The sequence below is a fragment of the Molossus molossus genome, unplaced genomic scaffold, assembly GCF_014108415.1.
Source record: "Molossus molossus isolate mMolMol1 unplaced genomic scaffold, mMolMol1.p scaffold_m16_p_10, whole genome shotgun sequence".
NCBI lineage: Eukaryota > Metazoa > Chordata > Mammalia > Chiroptera > Molossidae > Molossus > Molossus molossus.
This window is the reverse complement of record NW_023425345.1, coordinates 92,522,359-92,537,869: the sequence shown is the minus strand read 5'-3', so window position 1 is coordinate 92,537,869 and position 15,511 is coordinate 92,522,359. Positions and strand designations below refer to the sequence as shown.

Here is a 15,511-nt window from a genome sequence, read left to right as displayed (position 1 = left end):
GGGACTAGCTGGAATGGCAGTCACTGGCCAGGCTCTTGGTGCAAAGGCAGGAAGGGCAGCTCTGGGAAGGGGGCTTGCAGCCGAAGCATGCGGTGTTCCAGGTCGATACAGCACTGTGGGGTGTGGGGAGACTTGTGAGATCCCCACCGCAGGTGACCGCTCTCCCAGCCACCCCCTCCCACAGCTTCCCCCTGCGCCTTGCTTGCCCCTGTTTCCGGTCACCCAGACCCCTGTCAGCAAGGGACCCGGTTCTCCACGTTTTTCACTTGTGGACAGATCGGGAAACAGGAAGCAAAGCTGCGGAAAGATATCACATCTTTCTCCTCGGAACGACCCAGGCTTCCACACCTGTGCCTCCTGCCTCTCCCAGCCCTCCCTCAGGCCCCAAAGCGCCAGCATCCTCCTTACCTTGAGAGAAAGCAGAGTCTGCAGCCCCAGACAGAATTCAGGACTCTCGACATCTGCAAGGACCACATGAAAACAAGATTTTGGAGGCTCCCTGGTGGTCACTGCTGCCCTGCTGTCAGCACGTACCCCTCTCTGCCCACCCCACCCCCAGGTCTGAGAATCTCGGCACAGGTATTGGAGATAGTCAGAGCATCTTTGAGGACACCCTGTCTGGTGCTGGCAGGGCGGAAAGTCTCCGCCTTCGCCCCACCCAGGAGAAAGGTGGAAGAGGTGAGAAGCAGGCTGTTGAAGTGAGGACTTACCCACCACCTGGGCCGAGCATGCCACCGTCTCCTGGCCTAGCTGTAGCTCCAGCTGCTCCACCTGGCTTGGGGGTCCAGGTGCCAGGTCCCCACCTGAGGCTTTTGGGACCCTCTTCCCTAACCTGTGGTTGGGAAGCAAGGTTATTGCCCCCACAGCCCCCACTCTCATCCTTTTAGTCAGCTAATGCCCCTCCCACCACACTTTGGGTTCTCACCTAATCCCTGGCCCCACATAAAGTCTAAATCCCTGTCTTCTCTGCCAGAGTCCCCATCAAATAGATAGTTTATATATCATGAGTCACCCTTTAGAAGTGTACATTTAATCCCTGGCCGGTGTTGTCCAGTGGTTAGAGCATTGGCCCATGCACCAGAGGGTTGTGCGTTCAATTCCCTGTTAAGGGCACACAGTACCTGGATTGCAGGTTCAATCCCCAGCCCCGGTCAGGGTCTTGCAGGAGACAACCTATCAATATGTCTCTCACATCGATGTTTCTCTCTCTCTCTCTTCCCTTCTCCCTCCCTTCCACTTTCTAAAAATCAGCGGAATCTGGCCAGTGGCTCAGTGGATTGAGCGTTCCATGCACCAAGAGGTCACTGGTTGGATTTCCAGTCAGGGCCCATGCCCAGGTTGTGAGCTTGATCCCCAGCAGGGGGCGTGCAGGAGGCAGCCAATCCTTGTTTCTCTGTCAATGTTTTTCTCTCTCCCTCTCCCTTCCTCTCTCTTTAAAATCAATAAAAACATATTTTTTAAAAAATGGGAAAATATCTTCACATGAGGATTAACCAAGAAAAAGTGTACAATTAAGTGGTTGGTAGTATTTACAGAGTACATGCACTCCTATCTCAGAATATTGCTCCCAAACGAAGCCCCTCCCCCTCCACTACTTTGGGCCATGCTCTTACCCCAGGCGGGCGAGGCATCCGGTGGAGATCTGGTTGTAGTGGGTGCCTGTGTCCACAGCCACCCTGAGCACCTGGCCCCGGCACTGAGAGAGAGGGTTGGGGGGGATTCGGTGAGTCCCAGGAGAATGGACTGGGCCTCTCACCTTCCCAGCCTTGGATGACTCCCTTTCAGAAATGAGCGAAGGGGATGGACCGAAGCTTTTAAAGTGGTTCTCGTGGGATTTATACAACTGAAGCAAAACTGGCTCAGATAGATCAAACACGGCAGTGAGCTGCTCGTCATGGCGAGTCCATCCCTTTGGGAACGATTTGACCAGAAAGGGATGGCTGTTTTTCTAGGAATTCTGGGAGGCTGAGGGCCACCAGGTTAGAAAAATCTAGTTAGGAGTAGAGGAGGGATGAGGAGATCGGGATACCTTGCTAGAAAATTTGGATATGGTAAAAAACGATCACCACAGGAAGCGAAGGAAAACATGTTCATTTTTTTTGTGGACATACAGACATTTTGGGTTACACTTGTATATCACAAACACGCAGTTTTCTCGTTCCAAACATTTATTGAGCACCTACTATGCAAAGATATTGCTGGAAGACGCAGCAGAGAATACTGTTCTTTTGGAGTCTAGGGGAAGTGAAATGTAACTGCTGTATGGTGGGAAGTCTTAAGATCTATGAAAGGATTGTAAGTAAAGTGCCCTAGACGTTGAGAAGGAGGAAAGGCTGTTCCCTACTGGGGAAATCAAAAGGTTTCAAGGAGGAGCCCCGGCTGGTTTGGCTCAGCGGTTAGAGTGATGGTCCACGGACCAGAGTTGCGGGTTCGATTCTGGTCAAGGGCTCACACCTTGGTTGCAGTTCGATCCCCGGCCCTGGTTGGGGTCATGCAGGAGGCAACCAGTCAGGGTGTCTCTCTCACACTGATGTTTCTCTCTCTCCCTCCTTCCCACTATCTGAAAATCAATGGAAAAATATCCTCAGGTGAGGATTAAAGAAAACAAAAAATGGTTTCAAGGAGGAGGTAACATTTGAGGCTTAATAGATTGTAGAATGTGGACATGAAAGAATTGCAAAGCAGGCAGAGGAAATGCTGAGCAGAGACAGTGGTGTAAGAGCAGTAGGCATTTATTAGGTGCACAGATTGATGCTCCACCACTGAGCCACACAGGCTGGGCATTTATTAGGAAGGTTCGGTATTGGTTAGGTGGTTAAATGGCTCCGGAGATGAGGCTGTCATGTGAGCTTTTCCAGGAGGGTTGCACTATCCATCCTTGCACACACCACTCATTATGTAGAGCCCACTGAAGAGCATTTGCATATTGACATTGAAAGATTATACTTTGATAAAGGAAAGAGAGTCGTGGTGGTGACAGACGGAACTGCAGAGGGGAGATGGTTTGCAGCAGAGAGCAAAGAAGATACAGGATCCCTTTTTTTGGTCCAGGCTTAGGGGAGAGGTTCCCTTTCTCCCTCCCTCCTTCCCTCACCCCCAGGGCAGAAAGGAGCGTGGGTGAAGTGAGCCAGTCACAGGCAGGATTGTCCATGAAAGCCAGTGCCCCAGGAGGCCTCTCACCTTGCAGCTGACCAGAAGCGCTGGAATCTCTGGCGTGCTGGTCTTCCTCCTGTTCTCCTGGCCATGAATCAGGACCTGCACCAAGGGAGACTCCCCCTGGCTCCGACTCTGGCTTCCCTCTACCAGGCGTCTCTGGATCACGCTGTGTGGCTGCTAGCTCCATCACAGAGCAATGAAGGGAGAGAGGTCGAAAGCCACGTATCCAGGCCGCCCAGTTCCCCCACTTTAGATATCCCAGGATGCTGTCCCTCACCCCACCCCATCCTGAGTCTCACAAGAGTAAGAAAGGGGCAGGAGCTTACCTGAGGCTCCCAACAGCCAGATCATTATAGCAGAATGAACCCCGGTGTCAAATCATGCCATTTTTCTGAGACCCCAATAGATTGTTCAGAGATGAAGAAATGGGAAGGGAAGAGCCATCTAGGTTTCACTGATTAATATTGGCTGACGGTATATTTCAGAACTAGTATTATGCTTGGAGGAAATTCTGTCTCGAGTCTGCAACAGGTTTTGTTTTTTTAATTTTTTGGATATTTTCCCCCCTTTGACCTCATCTTTCAGTGAATTGCAGGTCCTAGGGTTGAGGATGTGATGAAAAGAAGTCAAAGTGACAAAAACAAAAATGGAAAAAGTTAAATTCCAAAACTAGGGTGCTGGGAGTCATCCTTGGACTCTCCTTCATCTGTAACCCCCCGCCCTGTCCAGTCACTTCCTAAACGCTGCCAGCTTTGCCTCCTGTGTTTATAGTCCATCCCTGCTTTCTGTCACTGCCTCTAACCCAGACTCCGCTGCTGTCCTGCTTCACCGGGTGCCCCTTCACATTCATCCAGTGCTGTCACCTCTCAGATACACCTGCTCGGAGCCAGTGGTTTATCTAAAGCCCTTGCTACTCTAAGTGCCCAGATCAGCAGCTCTGACGACATTCGGAAGCTTGTTAGAAATGCAGAAAAGCTACTGGATCAGAAGCTTCATTTTAACAAGATGCCCAGATGATTCATGGGCACATTAAAGTCTGAGAAGCACCCAAATAAAACTAACCATGTTACTTCTCTTTTTAAACATCCATCAAAGCACCCCTCCTCCCCCATTGCTGACATGGTAGAGCTCAAACTTTATAAGGAGATCCACAGCCCAGGTGCCCGGGTCACTGCCCAAATCTGCCTCGGCTAATCCCACCCCACATCACTCGGCTCTGCCCCCGTGGTACTGCTTGCACCCGGCTGTTTCCCCACCTTCGTGCCTTTGCCTCTGCCCTCCTCTGTTCCTGAGGCTGGATGACTAGCTCAACACACTTTGTTCAAGAACTAACTATTGCCCTGGCTGGTTTGGCTCAGCGGTTAGAGCGTCGGCCTGCGGTCCGGAGAGACCCGGGTTCGGTTCCCGCTAGGGGCACGTACTTCGGTTGCAGTTTGTCCCCGGCCCTGGTTGGTCGTGCGGGTGGCAGCCACTCGATGTGTCCCTTTCACATCAATGTTTCTCTCTCTCTCTCTCTCTCTCCCCCTCCCACTCTTATCTGTACAAAAAATGGAAAAATGTCCTCAGGTGAGGATTAAAAAAAAAAAAAAGAACTAACTGTTCAGATAGATGCCTGGGCTTCCATGTGCACCTGGTAATTAGTGCAGATGTGCCTCCTCCAGGAAGCCCTCTCTGACCTCCTTATGCTCTTCCCTCCACACACAAGGCTGGAGTAGTCTGCTTTGTCATGCTTTGCACAGATGTTGTGAATTTCACTCCTCCATTAACCTGGAGAGCTCTAGGGATCAGGTCTTTATCTCATTCATCTTTGTATCCCAGGACTTGACTCTGCATATTAGCAGTCACTCAATATACACTTGCTGAAGAATACGGCCTCCCTCCAGGCTCTGCACGTGCTTCTCCACCTGCCCTCTCTCCCTGGGAACCTGGGATTGTTTTTCCACCCAGGGCCTAACGAGGCCCTTGAGGCTGCCAGCAGGAGACCCAGCTCTGGGAAAAGGGCAGCGAGCTCTGGGACTGGCCAGAAAGAGCAGCTCTGCAGCTCCCAGCTCCCCTCCCACCTTTCCCACGGGGATGGCCCCTCTCCAGGGAAACCAGCGAAGGACGGTCCCCAAAGGGTAGAGGCTGAAGGGCCCTGGCCTCTGGGAGCCAAGAACCTGCCTCACTGCTCCATCGAGTCTCAGCTTTGCCTGCAGAGGAGCAGCCCCTGGAGGTGCTCGCCGTTGAAATCTGTCTGATCACTTTTCCTTTTGGGGGGCTGCTGGGATGGGGCAGGGGGGTTGCCTGTTAAGGAGCAACATTTGGCTGGGAGGAGTATGGACAGGTAGGGCTAGGGCCGGAAGGGCAGTGAGGGGCTGTGATTGCCTCCAGGTTCCCAGGTAGCAGGGGCTGCGGGAGTGGCCGGAGGCCCCCAGAAAAGGCTTTGTACCTCAGGTTGCAGGAGTACCCACCCTCCTCTCAGATCCTCTGATGAGGACATGGGAGAGTGAACAGGGTGCTCCCAAACCTGTGTACAAAAGCCTCCCTCTCTCTCGGGTGAAATGGAATAGTAGCTGAAGGAATGAATAATAACAGCATTTAGATACTGCTTTCTCTCGGGCACTGTTCTGATGGGTATTAGCTCATGTTAACTCTTGCAACAACCCTATGAGGTAGATACTATTAATTTTATCCTCATTTAATAGATAAAGAAACTGAGGCACGGAAACATAAAGTAACCTGCCCAAATGGCAGAGCAGAATCTGAACCCAAGCAACATGGCTTCAAAGCCCATGCTCCTCACCACTGCGTCCGAGGGGTGCATCTATGCAGTGGCCCCTAACCCACTCACCTCCTCGTGGTTACTCCCCCACCCCGTTCCCCCTGGAGGCCAAAGCTGCTGCAGGAAGATGGACGCAAAGGGGCCTAGAGGGAGGCTTGGAGGGAGGGAGGGGACACTCGAGGAGGCCAGGATGCTTTGGCCAGGATGGAGGCCTTTAATGCTTCGTTCCGAGGGGGAAGCAAATGAGTGGCCAGAGCTGGTATGAGGGACACTGGTTTAGGGACAGGAAGGAAATCACAACTCGAAACTGGACAACCCTCCAGGCCCTCCCAGCTTTAATGACCACTCCAGGGGCTTCTGTGTCCCGAAAGCCTCCATTCCTAAACAGCAGAGCTCACCCGGGATAAGCAGTGGATTTGGGGGGGTGAGCAATGAGAATAGGGTCCCTCAGTGCCACCAAGTCCTGGGAATATCGCCAGTGAAGAGCTGAGAATGATCAAAGGGAGCCCCTCAAGTTGGCAGGACTATGTGTCCCCCACTCACAGTGAGGGAGGGCAATCTGAAGGCTTAGGGTCCGCACTTAAATGTCCATACCCCCACCCTCAGGGTATGGGGCGGGGAGGGGGAGAGAAGGGGCCAGAGGACTTCTGGGGCAGGGGAGAGGGCTTTCTCACCAAGTCCTTGGAGGTGCCCAGCCTCTTGAGGCTGTCCAGGGGCAGCAGGTCAGCGGAGTCCTTGTGCAGGAACTGGGTGGCCTGTTTGAGCCGGCGCTGCTGGCTCAGGTGGGCTCGGTCCCAGAGCTCTGCCTCCTGTCCCCTCCTGCTGGAGTCTCCCCCCTCTCTTCTGGCCTCCTGCCTGGTGCTCATGGCCCCTGCAAGGCTTGGTGAGCTTGATGAATGGGTGGGGGCTTCCGAGGGGTCCTCCCCTCCGTCCTCTCTGCCTCCTGTGTCCCTGTAGCTTCCTGCCTGGCTCTGTCCCCGCTGCAGCTCTCCTGACAGGAGGGTCTCCTGACAGGAGCGAGGAAAAGGAAATAAATAAATAATGTGCAGGAGCAGCCGCGTCAGACACCAATTCCCAGAGAACGCGGCAGAGGGAGTGAGGCTCCGCTGGAAAATCCCAGCGCTGGGGAGAGGGCGGGCGGTCCACCGGCAGCTGGCGGGCTCTGCAGGGCCCTCGGTTCTGGGGTCCTGGCCAAGGGGGGGGGGGGCGGTGGAAGGGGTGTGTGTGTGTGTGTGTGTGTGCATGAGGAGCTGTAAGAGTGCTGTGGACTGTCAGGTGCCCCGCACCAGGTTGTTTGAAAGGCAGTGTGTGTCATGGGGGGGAGGGGGGTGGCAGCCTGCATAGATGTACTTGGTGTGAGTGGGACATCCAGGCATGTGTACCCATGGGCGTGAGTGCTGGTCCCCTCTGCAGCCCCCCTCCCCCTCCCTACCCTCATCTCCTCCATCTGGGGTTTTGCAGCCCAGGGGTTGGGGTGTAGGCCAATAACTAGGTCAGAACCAGAGGGGGCAGCATCAAAATGCCCTTCCCTCCTCCCTTCCTTCCCTCCTTCCCTCCCCCTCAACAGGAGATCTTTCTGGTCCCAGCCTTTCAATGTGGCACCTGTCAGATGGGTCTTTAGCTTATTTACTCCGGGGTCTGGGTTCCAGGGTGGCAAGAGCAACTCTGAATCTCCTCACAGTTCGGCCCAGCTTCTCCCTCTGATAAATGTAAGGCTCCTCCGGTTCTGGCTCTTTTTAAAAATGGCCTAATTCGCACATGCAGAAAGTTAGGAAGAAGAGCCAACCCCCTTTGCTTGTGGACTCCTTTAAAAAATAAACTGTTACAGCCCGGCTGGTGGGGCTTAGTGGCTGAGCGTCGTCGTCCCATGCACCAAAAGGTCACCGTTCAATCCCCAGCCAGGTCACATGCCCAGCTTGCAGGCTCAGTCCCCAGTAGGGGGTGTGCAGGAGGTAGCCCATGTTTCTGTCTCTCCCTCTCCCTTCCTCTCTCTCTGAAAAAATCAATAAAAACATACTTAAAAAAATAAATGTAAATAAACTGTTACAAATACAGCTGAAGCTCCGCTTACACCTTCCCTTCTCCCTGAAAAACATCCCTCCTGAATTTGTTTGTCATCCCCACACATGTCTTTATACTCTTTTAAAAAATATATATGTTTTTATTGATTTCAGAGAGAGGACGGGAGAGAGAGAGAGAAACATTGATGGAAAAAAACAACAACATTGATCAGTTGCTTCCTGCACACACCCTACTGGGGATTGAGCTCCAAACTCAGACATGTGCTCTGACCGGGAATCGAACCAGCGACCTCCTGGTGCATGGGGATGATCTCAATCCACTGAGCCACGCCAGCTGGGCTCTTTATACTCTTTATGCATATACATGTGTATGTATCCTGAGCAATACAGCATTTAGTTTTGCCTGACTCACCGCCTGTATTCATCTGCAACTTGTCCTTTTTTGCTCAATATTTTATTAGTGAGATTCATCCATGAAATACGCATTGCTCTGGTTCATTCACTTTAACTGCTGTATAGTATTCCTCTATATAAATATATTATATTTAGAAAATGTAAGTTTTCCTTTTTTTTTTTTTTTTTGTGGTACATGCCCCTAGCGGGAACTGAACCTGGGACTCTCTGGTCCGCAGGCCGATGCTCAACCGCTGAGCCAAACTGGCCAGGGCAAGGTTTTCCTTTTTATTTTTGCAGCCAATGCTGCTATGAACTTTTTGCACATCTCTCCTGGGGACATGCATAAACACTTCTCTGGAGTATATACCTGGGAATGGAATTGCTTCCCTATTTGTGTATAATGCCAGAGTGCCCTCCAAAGTATTTATACACAGTGGACTCTAATCCAATATGACTATGTCCTTAAAAGGGGAAATTTGGCCCAGCTGGTGTGGCTCAGTGGTTGATTGTCGACCCATGCACCGGTTCGATTCCCAGTCAGGGCACATGCCCAGGTTGTGGGCCTGATCCCCAGTCAGGGGCATACAGGAGGCAGCCAATGAATATTCTCTCTCATCGATGTTTCTATCTCTCTCTCCCTCTCCCTTCCTCTCTCTCTAAAATCAATAAAGAAAAAAAAATTTTTAAGGGGAAATTTGGCCCTGGCTGGTGTGGCTCAATGGTTAGAGTGTTGGTCTGCACACCAAAGGGTTGCAGGTTTGATTCCCGGTCTAGGGCATGTACCTGGGTTGCAAGTTTGATCCCAGGCTCTGATCGGGGTGTGTGCAGAGATTTCTCTCTCTCCCCCCTCGCCCCCGCCCCTTCTTTCCACTCTCTCTAAAAATCAATGGAAAAAATATCCTCAGGTGAGGATTAACAAAAAAAGGGGTGGAGGATTTGGACACAGAGAGACACACGGGAGGAATACCACGTGAGCATGAAGGCTGAGAACGGGGTGATGCGTCTACAAGCTAAGGAATGCCAAGGATGGCCAGCAAACCACTGGGAGCGAGGCATGGAACAGACCCTTCCTCACAGCCCGCAGAAGAACCACCCCAGCCAACACCTACATCTTGGACTTCTAGCCTCTACATCTGTGAGACAATACATTTCTCTTCTGTGAGCTACCCAGTTTGTGGTACTTTGTTATGACAGCCCCAAGAAACAAGTGCACCAAGACTTAGAAAACTTGCCCAAGATTCAATTATGAGATGGCAGAGCCACAGGAGTCAAACCCTGTGTTCTGTCTCCCAAGTCTTGCTCAGTTTCCATTATGCCAAAAGGAGAATACCGATGCAAATGATAGCCATGGAATGAAAGCCAGACTGCAGTGTGATTCCATGTATCCAGCTCTGACCCCCTAGATCCTGGCTTCAGTTAGACTCGGTTTTAGCGGGACATTTCAGCTCCTTCCCATGCCTCGACGTCCATCACCACCACACGTTTGCCGGGGAAAGAGGTCGAAGAGGCTCCACGGACATGTTGCGCTGGTTTCTAGTGGTTGTTTCTGTGGGGTTAACTGTATCAGTGAGTGACCTGCATCCTGTGATTCCGGGCAGGGCCAGTACTGAAAGCTATCTCCTCCAACTTTATTCCTTAGGTTTGAAAATTCTTCAGCGTTTTCAAGAATCCTTTATTGATTCAGTGTTTGGAGGAGTGATGCTATCAATGAGCAAGAGTGAGAGGGCTCTAGACACTTAGCAGAGCTGCCTTGGGCCAGCCCGATAACACGGACCAGATGTCTGTGGACTCAGGTGCACTTAGGTCTGCAGACAGCACTCCGGGGAAGACTAAATGTATTTGTGGTGTGAAATGAAGACCTTGGAGTTAGGATTTGGATGGCGTGAGCCTGGGCACATCAGTTCCCCTGGCCAGTCGGTCTGGTAAGGCCTTTGTTGCCTGGCCCTAGGAAGCACTTGTGCTCGGGAAATGCCAGTCTCTGGAATGTAGCTGAGTCACCCTGAGTTCTTCGGTCCAATCTACTACTACCTCACTCACTGTCTACCTCACCATCTTAGGGTGGGATTCGGGGGTAAGGAGACTCTTTTGCTGTTTTGTGTTCCTTGATTTCTTCCTTTGTGTGTTCTTTACCCAGATTTGCAGGGTGAATAGGAATGTTCTGGCCATACAAAACCACGAGCTCTTCTCTGTCAGGGGCTAAAGAAATCCCTTTGGTAGAATGGTGGAGAGTAGCAGGGACTGTTCTGCAGCAGGTTGTAACCTCAGCTGGGTTGTCTGTGTCTTTACCAATAATTCACCTTGGTTCCCTCCTCTCGTGTTTTGACCATTGAACTCCAATGATGAGACAGGGAGAACACTTCCAGGAACACTGGACGACTAAGCCGTTCTGGGTTGTAAAGGATAGAAGAAACGGAGGTTTTCCTTGCCAAGATGCTTGTGGAAATAGCTATAATTTCTCTCATTTATTTTATCTTGTCGTTCACATAAAACTAAATGGATCTAAGATGCAGAAATTTTATGAGGAAAAATGGAAGCGTGCTCTCTGGCTCCCTCACCATGTTGGTTCCCCTCTGAATTATAGCAAGTTTTCCTTTCAGAATGCATTCGGTTGGGAAATATTTATGGAGCACCTGCTGTGTGGCAGACACGGAGCTAGACGCGGTGTGGTGGTGAACCAAAGTCGCTGCCTGCCCTCATGGGGTTCACATTCTGACGAGGCAGCAGGGAACACTACACTCAATGTCAGGCAGTGGTAACTGCTGAAGAAAGTAAAGCTGGGTGAGAGGAAGGAGAGTGATGGGGTGGGGGCTGGGGGTGGCTCTTTCAGAGCAGATGACCTTGTGCAGGGATGAGAACAAGGTGAGGAAGAGGACCGTGCAGGGACCTGGAGAAGGGGTGTTGTGGACAGAGAACTTGGAACAGTGCAGATCAGATAAGAGAGGCGAGGCCGCCCTGGCCGCTTTGGCTCAGCGGTTAGAGCGTCGGCCCGCGGTCCAGAGAGACCTGGGTTCGGTTCCGCTAAGGGCACGTACCTTGGTTGCAGTTTGTCCCTGGCCCGGGTTGGGTTGTGCAGGAGGCAGCCACTCGATGTGTCCCTTTCACGTCAATGTTTCTCTCTCTCTCTCTTCCTCTCTCTCCCTCCCACTCTATCTGAACAAAAATGGAAAAATGTCCTCGGGTGAGGATAAATATAAAAAAGAGAGAGAGAGGCGAGGCCTGGACAGTGCTTATGTCTCACACTGCACTCCAGGCGGGGGCAGATTTCATCCTCTCCATCCCCTCTGTCCAGCCTGGCTCCTGTGACCAGCAGAACAGACAGCAGGACAGACAGGTGGGGTACGGGGAGAACAGAGCTACCTGTTTGCCCCAGGATGGAACCCTTTCCCTGTTCTCCTGGGCACAGTGCTCCCCCACCCGGTTAACACGCCCCAAACACTGAGTGTGACAGACCGAGGGAGTTGGGGCCTTCTCTGCTGGAAGAGGGCACAGGACATTGCCGAGGGGTTCTGAACGCTGCTGGAGGGCCATGGGTCTTTATACCCCACAACGAAGAAGGCTGGGAAGGGCTGTAACAGGTAAGGTTTTCTTGGCCTTGACTCTCATAGGCCCTTAATTGTTCCAGAGAACTTTCGGCCTTTAGATAAAACCAGACTATACCTTGCGTTTGCCACTGGGTGTCTGACAGTCATTAGCAATTCTAGACTTGTGCTGATCCATTCAGTGGCCACAAGCCACATATGGTTATTAAGCACTTGACATGTGGCTAGTCTGTGTTGAGATGTGATATAAGTGTAAAATGCACTGGGTTTTGAAACCAGTATGAAACACAATGTGACACATCACATTAATTATTTTTACATTGATTAGGTTATTTTGTTGATAATATTTTGGATCAATTGGGTTAAATAAAATATATTATAAAAATAAACTTAACCTGTTTTTCTTTACTTTTTTTAAAAAAAGATTTTAATTTTTAAACTGTGTTTTTATTGAGTTTAGAGAGAAGAAGAGAGAGAGAGAAACATTAACGTGAGAGAAACATCGAAAGGCTGCCTCCTGCACACCCCCTGCTGGGGATCGAGCCTGTAACCCCAGAATCAAACCAGTGACCTCTTGGTGCATGGGTCGATGCTCAACCACTAAGACACACTGGCCGGGCAAGTTTCTCTTTACTTTTGTAATATGACCACTAAAAAATTTAAAGTTATGCCCTGGCCAGTTTGGCTTAACAGTTGGAGCGTCGGCCTGTGGTCCAGAGAGAGAGACCCGCTGAGGGCACGTACCTCGGTTGCAGTTTGTCCCCGGCCCTGGTTAGTCATGCAGGTGGCAGCCACTCGATGTGTCCCTTTCACGTCGATGTTTCTTTCTCTCTCTCTTCCTCTCTCTCCTTCCCACTCTATCTGAACAAAAAAATGGGAAAATGTCCTCGGGTGAGGATAAAAAAAAAATTTTTAAGTTACATATATGGTTCCGTATTATCTCTGTTGAGCAGCACTGGTCTAAATAGATTCGAGGCTCATTTCCTTAAAGCTGTTATGATCTAGTCTGGCATCTCTCCCCTGTATCAGGACATTCTTTATAGCGAGTCTAAGTTCCTGTAGCTGTACCCAAAATCTCTCCTTGTCAAGCCACAGTAGGGATGGAGGTAAACTGGTTCCCACCTTCCTCATGATAACCTTTCACGCCCCTAAATATCTTTACACCTTTTGTTTTTAATGTTCATCCTCAAGGCTGAATAGTGCCAATTCTTATCTCTCATGGTAGGTTGGGGAGGAGAGTTCATTTGGCACCGTGAGATCAGCCACATGCCCTTCTGCATAAGGAAATTCCCAGAATATTCGTCATAGAGTGGGTTATTCAGAGCTACACAAACAGCTCCCTTGAGCCCGTGGAGGGTGAAGGGCAGCCAGTTCTATTCTGGGCTTTCTCCTTTGACCCCGTCAGATCTGCTGAAGATAGGAATGAAGCTGTTTTCCAGAAATCTCCTGTCCAGCAAGGGTCCCAGAAAGTCTGTGCCAATTTGGAAAACGTATCATCTTACCTCCACTCCCAAAGGGACATCTTCCAAAGACATGGGGATGTCTTCCTCCTGCTTCATGGATGGCAAATCCAAGGCCAGGTGTTCGTACTGACGGAAGCAGACCGAACGTGGGATATTGAAATGAACTCAGACAAACTTGGTCAAGTATTCCAACTCAGTCATTTAGTAACTGGGTGACTTTGGGTGGCGCGCTTAATCTTTTGGAATCCACTTCCTCATCGGTAAGACGGAAATAACATGCATTGTAGAACTGCTATGAAGTGTAAATGAGAAGCAGAATAGTAACATGTTTAAGAGCTCTCTATGCCTCATCTCTAAAATGGAAATTGTAATGAGACCTACCTCACAGTGTTGTAAGGATTTAATGGGTTGATTCATGAAAAGCTCTCAGAACATTACCTAACACATAGAAAGGTTGAGCAGATGTTTGCTGTTATTTGGAAACTGTACATGCACATTCACGTGCTTGCATGCATGTGCTGGTACAGATGCATGCATGTACACATGCACACACACACCCATACACACATGCCACTCCCCCTTGCTCTCATAGGACAACTGGATCAGGTATCTATGACATTATTTCTCACATCTTTTTTTAATGTATTAATTATTTTTTTTTAATCCTCACCCACGGATATTTTTCTGTTTATCTTCAGACAGAGTGGGAGGGAGGGAGAGAAACATCGACGTGAGAGGGACACATTGACTGGCTGCCTCCTGCATGACCCGAGCAGGGCCAGGGACGAACCGCAACTGAGGTACGTGCCCTGGACTGGAATCGAACCTGTGACTCATTGGTCTGCAGGCCGATGCTCTAACCACTGAGCAACTGGCCAGGGCTCACAATTTTTTTGTTAGTCGTCACCTGAGGATATTTTCCCATTGATTTTAAAATATATTTTTATTGATTTTTTTAAAGAGAGACAGAAACATCGATGTGAGAGAGAAACATCGGTCGGCTGCCCCCTGAAGGCCCCCACTGGGCACCAAGCCCGTGCCCAACCGGAAATCAAGCCAGGACCTCCCAGTCCATGGGACTACACTCAAGTCACTGAGCCACGCCAGCTGAGCTCTACTGATTTTTTTTCAGATAGAGTGGAAGGTAGGAAGGGAGGAGGAGAGAGAGAGAGAGAGAGAGAGAGAGAGAAAGAGAGAAAGACATTGATGTGAGAGAGACATATCGATTGGTTGCTTCCCACATGACCCTGACTGGCGATCAAACCTGCAACCCAGGTACATGCTCTTGACTTGGAATCGAAACCTCAACCCTTTGGTCCGAGGGTCAATGTCTAACCACTGAGCCAAATCGGCAAGGGCTACTTCTCACAATATTTTAATTGTTTATTTGTCCATCTCTCCACAAGGTCCTAGGCTCTATTAGGGTAGAGTTCTGTGTTTGTTTCTTTTTTTTCTTCCTACACAAAATTTGTTGAATGAATTATTCAGCAGGACTTCGGTGGACACAGGAGGGGACTGGCTATTGTTCCCCCAGCTGCTGAGATGATGAGACAATGGAACAGCCTGTCGAGTTCCCCACCTGATTTTTCCAGTCACGGAATCCAGCTAGTGCCATAGGCACCCACTCAAGGGCAGTCACCTTCTCTACTCCTCCCCTTCCCCTTCCACCCATGGGCATTATTTGCCAGCCTCTCATTCCCTGGGTTCTGTACCCTTATCTTTGTCCTGCAGATTCCCTCAAAGGATCTGGCAACGTTTCCCAACTCTTTCTAAACATTCTGGACCTCTGAGTTCCGACAGACACTCCTGCTCACCTTTCCTCTGACATCAGCATTCCTCTCCGCCCTCTTGTGTTTGTCTACGGTTTTTCCTGCTGCGATTTCCCTCCATTTTTTTTCTTCCTCCTTGCCTGAGCCGTGGGCCCGCCCTTCACACTCCTGGACATGACCTCCACTTTCTAGTGACACTCGTGCTAAAGAAGCCACTGACCATTATCTAGGGACCATGTCAGGATCCCTCGTGTCAGTGTTCAGTGAAAGTGATGGTGGGCTAAGGGAAGCCACATCCAAACTTTGACCTGGGAATTTGAACAGTGGCAAGATGCAGCAGCATTACGTATAAGCACATGGCATTCGCGAGGGTCTGTCTTGGGACCTGCAGAGAGTGTGTTGGCTG

General features: G+C 50.4%; 1 protein-coding gene across 1 annotated transcript; it reads right to left on the bottom strand.

The window, feature by feature from the left end:
- Window positions 1-20: 20 nt before the first annotated feature.
- On the bottom strand, window positions 21-6,786 carry NRIP2 (nuclear receptor interacting protein 2). The gene is made up of 6 exons (XM_036252965.1): window positions 6,592-6,786; window positions 3,181-3,333; window positions 1,614-1,696; window positions 711-832; window positions 409-461; window positions 21-113 (listed from the first exon to the last, which is right to left on the bottom strand). The coding sequence occupies exons 1-6, from the start codon at window positions 6,781-6,783 to the stop codon at window positions 21-23; spliced, it is 696 nt and encodes a 231-aa protein (XP_036108858.1). The 5' UTR covers window positions 6,784-6,786.
- Between the last annotated feature and the right edge of the window lie 8,725 nt (window positions 6,787-15,511).

Bases quoted from the DNA above. Each gene is read 5' to 3' on its own strand.
- NRIP2 (XM_036252965.1), bottom strand. From the start codon at position 6,783: ATGAGCACCAGGCAGGAGGCCAGAAGAGAGGGGGGAGACTCCAGCAGG. The intron at 1,697-3,180 runs GTGAGAGGCCTC...CCTCTCTCTCAG, and splicing joins CGCTTCTGGTCAGCTGCAAG to TGCCGGGGCCAGGTGCTCAG. The intron at 114-408 runs GTAAGGAGGATG...CACACCCCACAG, and splicing joins AGACTCTGCTTTCTCTCAAG to TGCTGTATCGACCTGGAACA.